At 34.5% G+C, this 17568-nt stretch overlaps 1 protein-coding gene across 2 annotated transcripts in view; it reads left to right on the top strand.

Moving 5' to 3' along the window:
* The window catches only part of GABPA (GA binding protein transcription factor subunit alpha), a 31149-nt gene extending 19182 nt beyond the window's left edge, over window positions 1-11967 (top strand). For both annotated transcript variants that reach the window (XM_006186172.3, XM_032476944.1), the window contains exons 7-10: window positions 2610-2663; window positions 3575-3715; window positions 3946-4138; window positions 8464-11967. In XM_006186172.3, the coding sequence (XP_006186234.2) occupies window positions 2610-2663; window positions 3575-3715; window positions 3946-4138; window positions 8464-8692 (617 nt within the window). In that variant the 3' untranslated portion in view covers window positions 8693-11967. The remainder of the gene's footprint in view (window positions 1-2609; window positions 2664-3574; window positions 3716-3945; window positions 4139-8463) is intronic.
* Window positions 11968-17568: the final 5601 nt, after the last annotated feature.

The raw sequence follows: 17568 nt of genomic DNA, 5'->3' as shown, positions 1-17568 counted from the left end.
TTTTTAAGAAAGTGTAAACAGGACACTGTTCTTCTAATGGTTATGGATAAAGATGTAACTGGTAGCGTTTTCTCTGCTGTGTACCGATGAGGGGACAGCTCTGGTGGAGGGATTTTTCACAGTCGTTGATCCAGGGTGCATTCTCTGCTGTTGAGTAAGAAATGAGCTCTGTGGAGAGGCTTTACTTCATGTTTTTATTGGTAGTATCTCTCTTGTGTTGGTTCTCTGAAATATTAGGAGGGAAGAAGTATCTGAAAAAATTATTACAATCATTCCATTTACAGGGTTTATTTCCAGTTTCAGTTCCTGTTAGATAGCAGGTTGAATGTTGTGGTTGAAGGTTGGTTTGTCCTTGGCTTCACAGGTTTTCTTCTCTGCAGAACTTCTCAGATGAGGAATGTAAACTGAATTGTTTCAGATTCTTAACATCAGTCACGTTTACTGAAACATTTTCTTATAGGAACTCTCAAGAATAGAACAAGGACAGTGTTTAGACTACAGTTCAGTTTTTCTCAAATCCATGGTATTCTCTGTCTCTCCCAGGCCAGCAGTTTGTCGGTTGTCTCTTTCTGGTTCTCCTGGTGCTTCTCAAGCGTTAAAACTCATTCAGAGACCTTTCCTGCACAGGGGGTGGAGGAACCTTGTGTATCGTTCCACGTCCTTGCAGTAGAATGGGTCTTCTTCAAGAATGCTCTGCCCTGGAATTGTCTTGTGTTCAGAAGTAACAAAGCCCCAGAGCTAGATGAGTATCTCCGGGAGCTCCTTGCTTATCTGACCGTGGGTCTTTGCTCTGCCTGGCAAGGAAGTCCCATCTGGTGTGGGAATCCAGTGCTCAGTTCAGACTTTGGGAGCGGGTAGGCTGGTGTGTAAGGCTGTTTCTGACAGACTTTCTCTAATTCTCAAGTCTTAACTTTCTCAGACAGGCTCCTATGAGCACAGTCTGCGTCTCTGGCCCCTCTTGTAGAATGAAGTCTACAACATATTTCTGAAAGTCATTTATTAAGCCAGCATCTGTTGTCTGTTCCTCAGTGATCTAGCAGGGAGAAGCAGTCCTAAGCAGATAGTGCTCTATCTCTAGGTATCTCCCAGGGCTTTGCCTCTTGGGTTCTGCTGCCCTTGTGCGTGGCTGGGCTGTGAGGGCTACAAAGGAGCATGATGTTTAGAGGGGCCTATATGGTCTTGGGCCAACCTTTCAAAAAGCCCTCTCATTCTGTGTTCTGCCTTCCATCTGGAGAGTTCCCAGGAAACAAACCAAACTCCATTCTGAAAATCAGGGCTGAGAAGCTGATCTTACAGGTTGGTAACACCTGTGCTGTGTGGTGAGGACTTGCTCTTGCCTCTTTTTTGGCTAGGGCACTGTGTTCATTTACAGTCACGAATGGAACAGTTTCATTTTCAATAGCACTTTGCCTCTTCAGGACACTCTTATAAAATTTTGGGAGAAATGTGTCACAAATATAAAGCATGGATTTTTCTTCAAGAGGGAGAAGTATTCTTGGGAAGACTGCTCAGAACTAGGAATCTGGGTAAAAGAGTAGTGTCTTTAATATACTGGAAAGTTAACTGTGTTTTAGGCATTGTGCCTCTTAAAAACATTTTCCTTTAATCCTCACAACAATCTCGTGAAGTGGTAGATGAGGGTATCTCATTTAAAAATGAGGAAATCAGTGTTCAAGTTGGTTGAATAGTTTTCCTTAGTCAGCACAGCCAGTGAGTGCTAAGATCATAACCCAGATCTGTCTGAGGGTAGTCCTATACAGTTGTTTAAATTCCTAAACTCAAGACCCCCAGGTAGAACTGTGGTGGGAGCCCAGGCCCCAGGACTCACTCAGTACACAGATGACTGCTGGGTACAGTTTCAGTTCAAGAGAGAAGCATCCAGTCTGTGATGGGCACTAAACAGACTGAAGGATATAGACTGGGAAGTGTAACTTGTCCAAGAGGTAAAGAGTAGGGAACAGCAACAGATGAGTAATGAAAGGTTCTCCGAAGAGTTGTTAGGGCCTTTTACACTGTAACTCTTATGCTGAGAGCTGTATTTGTAGACTTGTTAACTTATTTAGTTCAGATGTGACATTGAGGACAGCTAGTTTTAATGAAAATTTAGCTATCTTTTAGAAGAAGCATTATAAAGTTCAAACAGTTTTATTCAAAAACATGTTAGATCAGTAAATTATGATGATCTCTCCAATCATTTTGAGGGAGACTTTTTGATGAAGAATGTATATCTAAATAATTTCAGTGTGGTGTATATTCTCATCTTTGATCTGATCTTGAAGGTTTCCTGTTTTACATGATTTTGTGTAGATAAAAAATAGATTTAGATATAGATATTTACATTTAGTTCTTTGAATAACTTTCCTGAACCTTAAAAGAAATTGGAGCTTTCCCTCTGTTACTTCTCTTAAAAATATCTTTTCTGTATAAAATGACTATCAAGTATTTTTTAGGTTATTATGCCAATAAGTTTCAATTGTTTGATATTTTGGGTTTTTTTATTTGTTTGGTTTTTAATTGTGATATTTCTTTTATTAAGTTAAATTTTACTGGATTGGGGTTTGCATTTCTGGTTTTAAATGAAAATAAAAGTTTTTATGTTTGTTCTTCAGATGTATTGGCAAGCCAAGAACAACAGATGAATGAGATAGTTACAATTGATCAACGTGAGTATTCTTGTGCCCATAATATATGGCTCTTTTATCAACAAGAAATGTTTTCTTTATTTAGTACTGCAAGATAGTAAAAAAAAAAAAAGATTTTTAAATTTTATATGAAGTACTTTAGATACACAAAGAAATAAAGTATAGCCAACATCTATGTACACTATAAGAGAGAAAACTTTATATATCTTCCTGTTGTAGATCCATTTTAAATGTCCTGAACTTGATGTTTATTATTCTGTGCATATTTTATATTTTTACCAACTGTGTAACCATGAACACTTTATAGCATTGTTTAACATATTTTTATATTTTTGGGGTAAAATAATAATTGCATATCCTTTTATAACTTGCTTTTTTGTTTAACATTTATGAGACCCATGTTAATACATACAGCTCGATTCTATTCATTTTTACTGCTGTGTATACTATTCTTAAAACTTTGTGAATGTCATTAAATGAGTACTTGTAAGAATGTGTGTAAGATTCTCTGGTTGTAATATCATAGAGTTTCTACCCTTTCGACCTTACTAGATATTACCAAAGTTTTTCTCAAGTGGTGTATTTGTACTCTTATCAACAGTGGAATATGAATTCTCATTTGTCCACATTCTCCAAAATTTGATAGACCATTTTTTATGAACAAGTATTTTTTAAAAATAAATGTTTTTATAACTTTATCAAATATATATTCATCACTAAGTTTTTCTAAAATAAGGAGACCACCTTTTATTCACTGAGTTAAGGTTCATAAACTGTAATGCAAACATTATACCTTATCCCCTAAACTTTTGTTGAGGTAATTAGAAGGGCATTAGTTAAACTAATTGTGTTTTATTTCTTTCAGCAATTTCTTTTCACTGCTTGTATTGGAAGGAGAAAAAATGATTTTTTTCCCTTGTCTTTCTTTGCAGCTGTGCAAATTATTCCAGCATCAGTGCAGTCGGCTACACCAACTGCCATTAAAGCTATAAACAGTAGTGCAAAGGCAGCTAAAGTACAGAGAGCTCCAAGGATTTCAGGGGAAGATCGAAGTTCTCCTGGGAACAGGACAGGTATTTGTGCATTATCATCTGATATTTGTTACATATGTTTTGTTTTATTTTGCTGCATAAAAAAATGTAAATATGGACTGTTACTCTGGCAGTGCTTACATGGCATTTGTAACAAACATCTGTGTTTTGAGTGTGGCTGAGAGATGACCCAGAGACCCTGTGTTTGCCTTTGACCTTCTGTTCATCCATAGCACTGTGGTCAGTACCTGTCATTCTTGTCAATTGTTTAGGGAACAACGGCCAAATCCAGCTGTGGCAGTTTTTGCTAGAACTTCTTACTGACAAGGATGCTCGAGACTGCATTTCTTGGGTTGGTGATGAAGGAGAATTTAAGCTAAATCAGCCTGAACTGGTTGCACAAAAATGGGGACAACGTAAAAATAAACCTACAATGAACTATGAGAAACTTAGTCGTGCGTTAAGGTAAGCATTTATTACTTTCTTTTTTCAAGTATCATACGTTCGTTAAAATGGCTTCTTTTTCTAAGCATAATCGTTGTTCTGGAATGATGTTAAAATATTTGACTTGTTTATAAATGTTGTTTCCAACATTTTTTTTGCTAAAATTTTTTACACTTATGTTAAAAATTACTTCTTCAAAAGATTTTTAGTAGTAATTTGAGGTACACAAAATCTTTTTAATGATTCTAAGATTACTTGTTTTTATCTGATTTAAAAGCTTATACTACCATGTTTAAAGCCAACATATTTAATCTTTGAGGTTTGTGTTATGTACGTAACAGAAATGCTGTCATTTGGCACAGGTGAATTGAGTGAGTGTAAATTCTAGCAAATACACAGATTTTGTCAGTTTTTATAATTGCAAAATATTAACCCATTTCCCTGTTTTTTCTTCTTCTACAATCTGCCTAAATTTGAATATCCAACCTTTATATCGGTTGAGTTGGAATAGAATAATTATTGGTAATTTCTCATAGTGGTGTGAAATTTTTTGACATAATTACTGTCAGAAGTTATGCCTACTATAGTGATGGAAATTCAGTATGTGCACTTAAGCTTCTGAGAAGTAGAATATATAGGAATTGTGTCTATTTTTTTTGGAAGAGTTTGATAAGATTTCATAAGACAGTTCTGTACTGTATTTCTAAATAACATGCTTTTACTGCTGCCTCGTGTTTCACTTGAGGAAATTCATTGTGAATTTCACACTGAGAGATCATGATTTACCTCTCATCATGACACACACAAACACACTTTCCATCTCTTCATCCCAGTTTAATTATATAATTATATAGTTATGCAGAAGTGTTGGTTAGAACAGTGTTCACTGTTACAGGATCATGGCCGTGTAAGTACGATAACAGTTTATCATGATCATTTTCCTTTTCCAGAGTGACCATGTGTTTTTCTTAGCATACATAAATAACTAATGCTTTATTTTCAATGTGCTTATCACTTATTCAATCTCAAACACTTTGCCAGCTGTCTAAAGATCCTTTCAATATAATCAGAATTAAAACTGTCGTTTTTGACAGTTGATGTAATTGTGTACATTCAAGCCCCCTCAAAATTACAGATGAATTATTAGAGTTAATAATTAAGATGTCACTTTTCCCTAGATTGGCCTAAATTTCAGTGCAGTAAGTTCCTGAATAAGTTTTTTCATAGAACTTGACAAGATAATTATAAAATTTATAGAGGAATATAAAGTATCACAATAACCAGGACACCTGAAGAAGATAAAGTGGGAAGACTTGCTTTACAGGATATTGAAACTCACTGTAAAGCTACTACAGTAAGACAGTGTGCTATTTGCTTAGGATGGACAAATAGACCACAGATTAGATAGTCCAAATAGAACCAAGAATATAGGGACATTTGACTTAAAGATGGCAGTGGGGAGAAGACCTACTTTTCAATCAGTAGTGCTGGGACAGTTGACTGTCCATATTGACCCCTTCCTCATAGCATACTAAGAATCGTCCCATGTAGCTTATGTGAAAAGTGGTAACAGGAAATCTTCTAGAGATACCTGCATGACTTTGGTAGGTGAGAAGAAGACTTTAAACTGAAGCAAAAGCACTAACCTAATGGAAAAGATAAATAAACTGGACTACATTTAAATTAAAAACTTCTGGTCATCAGAAGCAGCCATCAAGAGATTGAAAGGCAAGCCATACATACCGGACGTAAGACTGATCTGGGATATCTAAAGAACTCTTACAGAGCCGTAGGAGAATTAGAAAAGATGGGCAAGAGACACTTAGTAGACAATTTTAGAGATCATCTAAATGACCAGTGGATATATGCACTAGTGCACAATCTCATTAGTGATCAGGGAAATGAATTTTAAAACCACAATGTAATGGCACAGTACACATCCCAGAATGGCTAAAATCAAAGTAATTGCCGGTACCAAGTGTTGGTGACATGGAGCAGTTCGAATGCTTCTACACTTTTGATAGGAATGTAATCTGTGACCAGTAATCCAGGTTTTTCTCTTCTGAGTGTTAGCAAACAAAAATGTACACATATGTCCACATGCATGCTCATAGCAGCATTATCTGTAACATCCCCAAAGTGGAAACTACCCAAATGTCTATCAAGAGTAGAGTGAATAAATAAACTGTGCTATACAGGAGAATACAGTGTACCCATGAACGTGGACTTATGTGGGTGAACCTCACAATCATAATGTTCAGTGAAAAATTCCAGAGACAAAAGAGTGTAACTGTATGAATGCATTTATATAGTGGAGTTAAAAAACCAAGAAGACTAGATTACAGCATTTATGGATGCATATTTGGGTGATAAGAGTATGAAAAAGAGCAATGAACTCATTATCATGAAAGGATCGTGTTAACGTTTTAGAGCAAGGGAGGGGTGATGATTGGGAGGGGCCGTGGAGGGGTTCTGGGGTGCTGGCAGTGTTCTGTTTCCTGACCTCAGTCATAGTTAACAGGTGAATATTCACTTTGTAATAAATCACTGAGCTGTTCACTTTATGTCCTTTCTGTTTGTGATTTTGCAATTTAAAAGGTTTTTAAAAATACAGGTTTTTTTTAAAAAAGAGGGAAGAAATCATGTTCATGAAAACATAGGTATTGTGGACCTTTCTACTTTCTTCATTTTAGAGGGGACAGTTGCAGTGAGTGCTGTTACATGCTGTCGTATGATACATCTGCTAGATTGAAGGAAGGATTAAGTAAACTTGTGTTAATCAAAATTAAAACTTAGGTGTGTGTGTTTTTTATAACATCTTACCAAAAAACAAGATTATACCAATTCCATTCTCCTCCTAGAAATATGAAACCACTTTCCTTCTTCATTTTCCCTTTTTCCCAAGTGTCTGTAACAGCCTTACATATTATGTAGAAATTTTCCTAAGAAATTGAAATGCCTGCAGCATTTTTACCGGATGACAAGCAGTTGGTGGTTTGTGGGTTGAGATCTAAATTCTGTATTAATGTAATTGTCAAAAAAGGAGACACAAGACTATGTTACATCTCTTACTGGGAAGGTGAGCATAACCATTATACTTCAGTTGTTCTAGAATTAAGGAAAGGTGGCATAATTTCTTACATGTAGTCTTTTCATTAATGGATTTTGGGTTAAAATGAGTGACTTTTATAATAAAAGTCTGCTAAATGTGGTAGGTTATATTACTGGTACTTTTGAAAATAGTTGTTTCTTTTGTAACAGCACTTTGTCAAATGTGTGCAAATGGGCAGTGCAGTTTTACAATAAAAGCTTCACAGTCTGCCAGCCCAGAAAGGTATCTTTTTTTCCCTACTTTTGGAATTGGCCATGCGTAGAGGTAAATAAAGTCTGTTTTCCAGAGTAAGTATAAATCCAGTTCCGTTTCTATCGCCATAGAAAGCAGCAGTAAACCAGACGTCTGTGGAGTGCTTTCCTCAGATGAACCTGTGTAGGTTTAGAAGCATTGTTTCTTTATGATGTCTTCTCTCCTGTTTTTCCTCCTCTCTCTCTTTTTTTTTTTTTTTTTTTAAGCCCTTTTGCTTATACTTTTGAGGCTCCCTATTGGTTTGGAGAATTTCTCTGGAAGGAAAGTCTTTACATATTAAAATGATAAAGGTGAAGGCATGGCTACATAATAAAGGATTTTGTACAAGACAGAGAAGAAGTGGACATTCCAACAACCCAAAGAATATGTGTATTAAATTTTTCTTCGTATCTATGTGGATTCTTAGTTACCAACATGGTTTCTATTTTGTAGAGGGCTATATGTGCCAGTCATTGTGTGCTAATATGCACTTTACAAAGATAATCCTTTTAATCTTCAGCAATTCTATGAGGGTTAGTACTGTTTTAACCTCACCTTTTAAATGAGAAATAAAAGCTTAGAGAAAATGTGGCTTTCCCATAGGTCACAAAGGGTGGTAAGTTGAGATGTTAGGTTTTGAATCTTGGCGTTCTGATTCAAAGCTTGTATTCTCAGATTCTATTACTACTTGCAGGGTTTTTTGTTTTGCTTAATGGTGTTTATTTTTAAATCAACGTTTTATCATAGTTGTTGAAGATAAACTTTGAAGATTTAGCATATAAAATTTTTGGAGTACTTAGCATTGAGAGTTTAGCTAATAATGCTTTGAAGTTTCCTCTGGTAGTAACACTGAAGTTATGTAGAAACATTTAATGTTAATTGCCCTTGTGATAGCTTTCATACTCTCCTAGGCTTCTGCTTATGGAATAGTCTAACACAAACAAATACTGCAAGAAGCCCACATATTTTTATATAGTCCTAGTGTGTTTTTCTCTTTTTAAAGGTACTATTACGATGGGGACATGATTTGTAAAGTTCAAGGCAAGAGATTTGTGTACAAGTTTGTCTGTGACTTGAAGACTCTTATTGGATACAGTGCAGCAGAGTTGAACCGTTTGGTCACAGAATGTGAACAGAAGAAACTTGCGAAGATGCAGCTCCATGGGATTGCCCAGCCAGTCACAGCAGTGGCCCTGGCTACTGCGTCTCTACAAACAGAAAAGGATAACTGAGCCCAGGACGTTCTGGGAGTCCAAGGTTTTTCTTAAATATTAGAGCAAGTATTGCTCTTACCTTTATTACTGAATTTGAATCTTCTTTTATTTCTAGACTGTACATGCATGATTTTTTTATAAATATTTCATACTCTTGTGAATTTGGATCTTTTTACTTTGAGCATATATTTTAGAAAATGTGTACATGTTAAAGGATCCCCACAGTGTCTTTAGGCAGGTTCATTGTGGGATAGTTTGTTAACAGTCAGGAAAGCTACAGTGGTCAGTATTAATGTCTAGCCCTACCAAAAACAGCCAGTAGCGTCGAGGATGGAAAATAAATGAAGTATCTCCAGGAAACAGTCTGGCTTAACTACTTTTGAAAATGTAACTGTTTCCCCTCTCTGCTGCTTTAGATGTTGCTTTACATAGAACCAGAAAATGGAATTTTTCACCGCTAAAGCATGTATGCCTATTTCATCTAATTAAGCAGGGCTAAAGTAGTCATATCAAATAAAATTATAATATTAATAAATTACTAAACTAAGAGTATCACGTTATTAAAGTAATTTATATATTTGCAAGCAAAGGACAATAAACACACTGGCAGAAGAGCAGTGCCGAAGAAGGAGATCCAGGTTTAAGTATGGCTTTACTCAAGCCAATTTTAAGGACTTACTGTATAGATTATTCATAATGTCAGGCCAAGAATTTAAATTATTATAAGAGAGGCATTAAATTCTAATAAACCAACTACTACAAAAATCCTGAAATGATCTCTGTTTTTCCTGTCAGAGATTTAAAAAACTGAAAAAGTACACCTCAACCAGAAAATAAAAGTTTAGTTTGGTTTGATACGGCTTCCTTTTTTTTTTTTTTTTTTTAATTACGCTGTAGTGCTGGTTTGTTGTACCAAACAGCTTATACAGTCTTGTGTTTCTAATGAAATGAAGACTTTAAATCAGTCAGCAGTAGTTTACCTTTCAAGACATTTGTGAATTACTTGCACATAGTTTTAAAAGGAGATTTTGACCTCCAGTATAGGCAGTTCTCTCTTAAAACAAAATTTTCCATTTGATTTTTCCTTATGAATATTATATATGTATGAGTGTATGGATATGTATGTACATGTCCAGTTAGACCATCTTATATGTATATACATGTACACACATATAAATGAAGACATAATGATATTCAAAAGGAAAGATATTTCAAAAGATAATAATTCATGTCAAAAATTCTTTAAAAAGTAAATAATTCTTAAAAACATGAAACTCTTCACTTAACCACCAGCCAACGCTAAACAGAAATGGCTAGATGCCTTTCTTTTTCGCTTGCTTGCTTTGCTTGGTTTCCTTGCTTCCTTTTTTTTCTTTTCGTTTTTAAGGTGTTATGCATGAATCATGATATGAGATACTGACAAATAGCTTTTAATCCTCTTATAGCAGAAGATTGATTCTCAAGTATTACTTTATGTACCTTCTCCCTCATCAAATCCATCCCCCTAAACAGCTTTATGAGAAGAGCTCATTTAATGCTTTTGACTAACGAGGAGGAAAGGGCTGTGGTGATGCAGGCAGAGTGGCGTTGTTCGTAGTTGCTGCCGCCAGGACTAAGTAGTGGTTTGGAAGGAACCTTAGGAGGCAGGGATCTCAGGAGTGAGGAGGAGAGGAAGGAATCTATGCCCTCCTTTTCTGGTCACCTCGTCATAATATTAAGTGTTACGGTGTAGGACTGCAACCACGTGTAATGTCAGCCCATTTCTATTACTGTGTTAAGACTAACTCTTTTAAGACCTTGCAGTAGAATCCAAAAAGAAAAAAAATGTATAATTTCCATTTTTACCGTTATATAAACACATACAGAATAAACTGACAAAGTATTAGTTTAAGTTGGATGCTATGATTGCAAGAGTATCTGAGTAGAATAGCAGTACGAAGTAATATATAGAAGTTCTAGTTTCAGATAACAAATAGGTAGCTAAAAAGAAGGTTTTACACCATCCTCTTATGGCCTGGGAAGTTGACAAGTTACTTATACTTTAAAAAAAAAAAGTCTACTGGTGTATTATCAAGAACTTAAAATTGTTGACTTTTGGATTTAAAATGCTTTGGGGGAGACATTATGTTAAAGTTTTAGCCAAGATGACATACCTCTGTTTTGTCTCAACTACATGTATGTGTATTTTTAAGGCAAGAAACATCCAGATTTGTTTTTGATCCCTAAAATCAAACTGTTATGTCTTTTTTCCTTTAAGCATTCCTCAGACACCTTTTTTAAAAAAACACATTCTATCCATTTTCTTCCTTTTGCAGTTTTAATTTTATTCCTCATCATTTGAACAGAGACAGTTCTCATACATGATCAAGTGCTGTTTCTTTTTTCTTCTTTGCCTCTCATCATTATTTTATGCACCATAATACAGGTAAAGTAATGAGATCAGTTTCTCTAAATTGTTTCAAGAAACTTCTGTTACTTTGCCTCAACTTACATATAAACTATTTCCATTGTCCTTACTGAGATTACAATGATCAGGAAGCCAGGGAGTCTTCTTTTATTAAAAGATAACTTGGGTTGTGAAAGAAAATATAGTTCATGCTTTTCATTCTTTGCTCTGTTTTTATGAATGAATTTTCATAAGAGAATTTGTAGTATATTCAAAGGAAGAATAAAATTATTGGTCATATTTCTATACCATATAAGTACAATAATAATGAACTGTTCATTTTTGCTTTAAAATTTTTTTTCCCCACACAAGAGTCTCAAGTGAGCCAACTTTCATACCTGTCTTGCTAGCCTTATGTTTGGAAATTCGTGTTGGCATCAGAAGATCAAACGAATTAGGCAGAATTGCTGTGTGGTTTATCGTCACATGAATCGACTCATCACATTCATCTTTGTAACGATCCATGTCAGTGAACTAGGAAAAACTGTTGAGTTGTTTTTCTCCCCTGATAAATGGTGAAACTCAAGTACAGTATTTCTTTAAAGGTTGTGCCTCTGAGTATTTTTGATGAGGTCTGCTGTTTTTCATATTCATCATTTATGCTACTGCCTTTTAAAACTAATGTATCTTTGAAATAGCACAAAAAATGTTTTAAAATTCATAATTTCAAAACAACCTGTGACTAACTTAATGTCTTCATATCTAGAGGATATAAAAATATTGATATTTCAGTAATATTTCACTTGCTGCCAGAAAAAAATATTCTCAATCTTTTGTAAGAGGGAGGAGGATTTTTGCATACATTTTTACTCTTTAAATAAAGACACTTATACTGTCATAATAACAATTACGTATTTCTTTGTGGTTTTTATTTTTTTTGTAATTTTACATAAAAGTTATTTTCTATTTTTACTCAGATAAAAAATATTTGTGCATAAAATGTAAAAATAGTAAAATGAGAAAAATAAAACTATTATACAGTATATTTTGGTGTTTTTTAGAAATTTTTCCCTGTATGCAAATGGTCTCAAATTCCTGGGATAGTAGGTTGGATAAAAATTTGACAGTCCACATCTGATGTGTTATACATGTGTTTCCTATATACTTAGAAGCTATCAATTTGAGAAGAACAGATTTCACTGGAGTAAAATTAGGTATTAGTTTTTAAGAAATGAAATCCCATCCACAAAGTTGAAGTGTTTCAGAATAGCCACAGAAAAAATGGTAACACTGAGTACTTGTCAAAAAGCAAGTCCATGATTGTTAAAATAAAAATTCTTAAAACTTTTTTTTTTAATTACAAAAAATTACCTGTCCACGTTGGCTGAGTAATAGTAGGATGCGTCGGCCAGGACCAGAGTATAGAGGAGTCAAAGCGGACAGGAAGAAAACCCTGACTTAGGCTTTTGTTTATGGTCAAGCAGTGATCAAATTTGACTGACAAGCTTTGAAACGAAATAGTTTGTGTGAAAAGCATCAGTCTAATTTTATCCAGTTTGAAGTGATGAAAATCATCATTTAGGGAATCAGGAGTCATATTTGTTCTCCTAAGACACATATTTTTGTGTACAACTTTAAAGCTTAATTTGCTAGCTAATAAGCACATGTTTAAAAGGCATTTTACTACTAGCAAACTGATTTCGAACAATACTTTTAAAACTTTATGTAGTGAAGGACCATTTCTTTATTTCCATCGTTACAGAGTGAAACTCTTATAAAATAAAAAGTGAATTAATGAGGGAAAGGGGAGATGAGGAGTTGTTTAATGGATAGAAAGTTTCAGTTTTACAAGGTGAAAAAGTTCTGACGATTGGTCACAGCAATGAATATGCTTAACACCACTAAACTGTATACTTAAGCATGGCTAAGGTGGTACATTTTATGTGTATTTTACCACAATTAAAACTTTAAAAAAAAATGAGTTACTAGAACAGTTTAAAAATTCAGTGTAATTCACCAAATTACACCAGAATACACAGGGGGAAAAAATATCATCTCAATAGATGGAGGAAAAGTGTACAATAAAATTCGACATCCGTGATAAAATCTCTGAGCAAGCTAGAATTAGAAGGGAGCTTTCTTAACTTGATGAAGACTATGAACAACTACAGCTAACATCATACACAATGGTTTGTTTTTCCTCTTAAGATTTGGGGGAAAAAAGATACCTTGTCACCATTTCTAGTCAACACTATACTGAAGACCCTACCTGCAGATAAGGAAAGGAAAAGCCTGAATATTGGAGGAAATAAAATCTGCAGAAGACATCAAACATAACGAAAATCCTAAAGAGTAGATTTTTTAACAAAAAACCTAGAATTACCTTAGTGAGGTCAGGTACAAGGTCAATATATAAAATTCAATGTAATTTCTACATGCTAGCAACAAATAATTGGAAATTGAAATTTAAAAGCTACCATCTACAGTAGTATTTTAAAAAATGAAGTTATTAGAGGAAAATTAATCAAAATTTGTGTGAGACTTGTCCAATGAAAAGTACAGAAATTGCTAAGAAATCAAAAAAATCCAGTGGGGAGATAAACCGTAACTGTGAATCGGAAAACTCAATTTTTTTGCAAATGTAAATTGTCTCTAAATTGACGTAAAATCAACTCAAAATTCTGGCAGTCTTTTTTGTAAACTAGCTGATTATAAAACGTGTATGTAAATGCAAATAACCTAGAATAGCCAAAACAATTTGAAAAAAATTAGAGAACTTGCACTATTTATATAAAAAGCTTCGTATTCTTAGGCAACAAGGTGTTACATTGTGATAAGGGTAGACATGGACCATTGGACACAGTAGAGTCCAGAAGTAGACACACACATATGGCTAACTGATTTTTGACAAAGATGCCAAGGTAATTGAATAGGGAAAGGATAATCTTTTCAACCAATGTTAGGACAACTGGATATATTTGTGGCAAAAAGTGAACCTCAATTCTTATCTTATATCACATAAAAATTGGATGGCTAAAAATGGACCATCAACCTAAACATAAAAGCTAAGCATAAAAGTCTCAAACTTCTGGTGACAAATACAACATTATAAATCAACTATACATTAATTTAAAAATAAAAATTTTTTAAACCTCTCAAACTTAGGACGAAACAAAAGAAAATATTCATGACCTTGGGGTAGACAAAGATTTAAGTTCTTATTTTCTTATATGGGCAAAGGATTTCAACAGGCACTTTGCAGAAGATATACAAATAGTTGATAAGTATATGAAAAGTTTCTCGGCAGCATCAGTCATCAGGAAACACAAAGTCACAATTCAGTACCACTAAATACTCATTACAATGCTAAAAGTTAAAAGCCTCGCAATACCAGGTGTTGGCAATGAAATGGGCCAAATGGAAATCACACACATAGCTGATAAAAATGTAAAATAATACACACTACTTTGGAAAAGTTAAAGACATTTTTGTCACAACTCAGCAATTCCAATCCAAGGCTTTTACCCAAGGGAAATAAAATACATCCATGGAAAAACTTAAACACTGATGGTACAGCAGCTTTATTCATAATGGCCCCAAACTGTAAACAATCCAAATGTTCACACGCAAGTCACTGCACAAATTGTGGAACACCTATACACTGGAAATACACTCAGCAATCAACATCTCTAGAAAAGGTGTATCTAATCTGTAAGCACAGATGGCAGATCCATGGTCACCTAGGGCTGGGGATGGGGGATGACTTTCTGCATTGGGCACAACAAAACTCTGCAGAGTGATGAGCATACCGTACATTATGCCTTTGTTCATGGTTAAAGGGTGGACAAATCTACCAAAACCAATTTAAATGTATGTGTAAAATGAGAGCATGACACTATGTCAATTATACCTCAATAAAGTTAAAAATTGAATTAATACAATAATGAAACAAAAAAGATAAAAATACCCACTTTTTAAAACTTACTAGGCTCCACAGACAGATTACTCTGTCAAATTTGTTTCAGTGTCTGTCCTTATCTCCCTGTGGACAAACTGTTTACTGACACTCATCTGCAGACCACAATGATTTAGAATATTTTGTTGCTCAATGATGAGCATCAATTTTTAACTGAATGATTATGGTGATGTCAATGGTGTATGAAAATTTCTCTGTAATCTGAGAAAAGTATTTTCTCATATCTGCTAACAAGGTTATTGATCTTGGGGTCTGTATTTCCTGATGTAAATAACCCCCAGTTAACAACTAGGCTATTTTTATAGGTAATGTAACAGTAACTAGAAATGAATGGAATAGAAAGACACTTAAAAATAATAAATTATTGAGCATATCTATGAGCAGCTCTTCATTTCACTTGCATAGAAATTTATTCATGCCAAAACATTGCTCTAATATTCTCTATTCTAAAAGGAAAAGTCTATGTCTAAGGTTGGTTTCACTTTATGGATAAAAGGGTATGATACACATTCCATTAATACATAGATCAACTTAACAGCATTGTGTAGTTGAACCAGAATGTTCACTTGACTTAATGGTTAAAGGCAAAAGCTATGCATTAAGAAGCCCATAGTAATATTTTTCAGCTCTTGGATTATAAAATGTAGAGAATATTTAATTCAAAGAAAAGTGCAAAAATCTACCTTGTTGGCCTGAAATGTATTGATTAATTGACTAAACAAATACAGAGCACCTAACTGCACAGGATATGCAAGGCAGATTGTCAAGGAAAGAGCCAGAAGGACTAGGTTATAGTCCCAGCTTTGCTACTGACTACATATGAAATTGAGGGCAAGTCGATTAGCTACTTGGCTCCCCCATAACCTCCTGTCTAAACTAGAATGGTTGATACATTTCCCTACAGTGCAGGTCTAGGGAGAGGATTAAATCATGCAGGTGGAAGCATCTTACAACTACGTAACACTAAACCAGCACAGAGATCTGGAAAAATAAAATCTACCCTGCAAAGAATCCTGTTCTCTATTGTTGAAATTAGTGCTCATCTCATTTAATGATAAAATGATACAATATTGTAAAATGACAAGATTTTGTTGAATGGCTGAATGAATGACTAAATGAATAATGACTAATTCTGAACACAGCACAGTGCCTTCTAGGTCCATCCATGTTGTTGCAAATGACAAGATTTCACTCTTTGTTGTGGCTGAGTAATATTCCACTGTATATATACACCACATCTTCTTTATCCATTCATCTATCAATGGGCACTTAGGTTGTTTCCATATCTTTGCTATTGTAAATAATACTGCAATGAACATGGGATGCAGATATCTTTTAGAATTAGTATTTTTATTTTCTTCAGAAAAACACCCAGAAGTAGAATTGCTGGATTGTATGGTAGTTCTATTTTTAATTTTGTAAGGAACGCCCATACTGTTTTCCATAGTGGCTGCAGCAATTTACATTCCCACCAGCAGTCCACGAGGGTTCCCTTTTCTCCCCATCTTTTCCAACCCCTGTGATTGTTTTTTTCTGAGGGGGGCGGGAACTAGATTTCTTCTTTCTTCCTTCCTTTCTTTTAAATGGAGGCACTGGGGATTGAACCCAGGGCCTCCTGCATGCTAAGCATGTGCTCTGCCACTTGGGCTATATACCCTCCCCTCTGCTGTCTTTTTGATAATGACCATTCTGACAGGTGTGAGATATCTCACTGAGGTTTTGAATTGAATTCATGGTGAAAGGCATCTTAAACCACTTATTTTATAAAGAATAAGTCTTGTACTAGACAATTGCTTTTTTTCCTATGATTATTGAGGTTATAATTGAAATTTGGATCTGCTGAAACACATTAGTGGCAGCATCAATATTGCATAAGGAAACAGATAAGAAATTGAAAATATCGGAGATATCTTATTGATTACATATGTTTATCCACTTGATAGGGTAATTATGTCTATTTGTTGAGTCTAAAAATACATTAATATTGAGATATTTTATCTTTCTGACATGAAAATAATAAAATTGGTGTGGAAAAAAATTTTAGAAGAATGCCATAGTAGTCAACTGCATGCTTATATTTGGGTAAATAGGAAACACAAGAGAAAATCTGTGATTTTACCACTTCAAGGCTTAGTTCTTTTCCATAATATATTTGATTTTATATCCCTTTTAAAATTAATCTGATAAGCAACATTGTAGAAACTATTTTACATTTAAGTATCTTCTTCCAAATAGAAATTTCAGGTTGTTGCATTGACTGACTTCAAATCTCATTATGAAAATACATTAACTGAGATCAGTGTTTTAGGTCTGAAAAAGTGGTATCTATGGCATTTTATTTTTTTAAGTCAAGATTTTTGGTGCAGTTCCAGAAATGGTAGGATTACCCTCCAGTTAAGATATTATTCAAGGATTCAAAATTCATACTAACCTTTCTTGTTCCATAAGCTGAAAAAAAGCAGCTGCCAAGCAGAATTCTCACGACAAGTTCTTGTCAAATTCTCAGTGCTGAAGCAAAGCTATGATCTATTT

The sequence above is a fragment of the Camelus ferus genome, chromosome 1 (genome assembly GCF_009834535.1).
Source record: "Camelus ferus isolate YT-003-E chromosome 1, BCGSAC_Cfer_1.0, whole genome shotgun sequence".
In the NCBI taxonomy this organism is placed as follows: domain Eukaryota; kingdom Metazoa; phylum Chordata; class Mammalia; order Artiodactyla; family Camelidae; genus Camelus; species Camelus ferus.
Note: the sequence above shows the minus strand (reverse complement) of the source record. Positions and strands in the feature narration are given on the sequence as shown.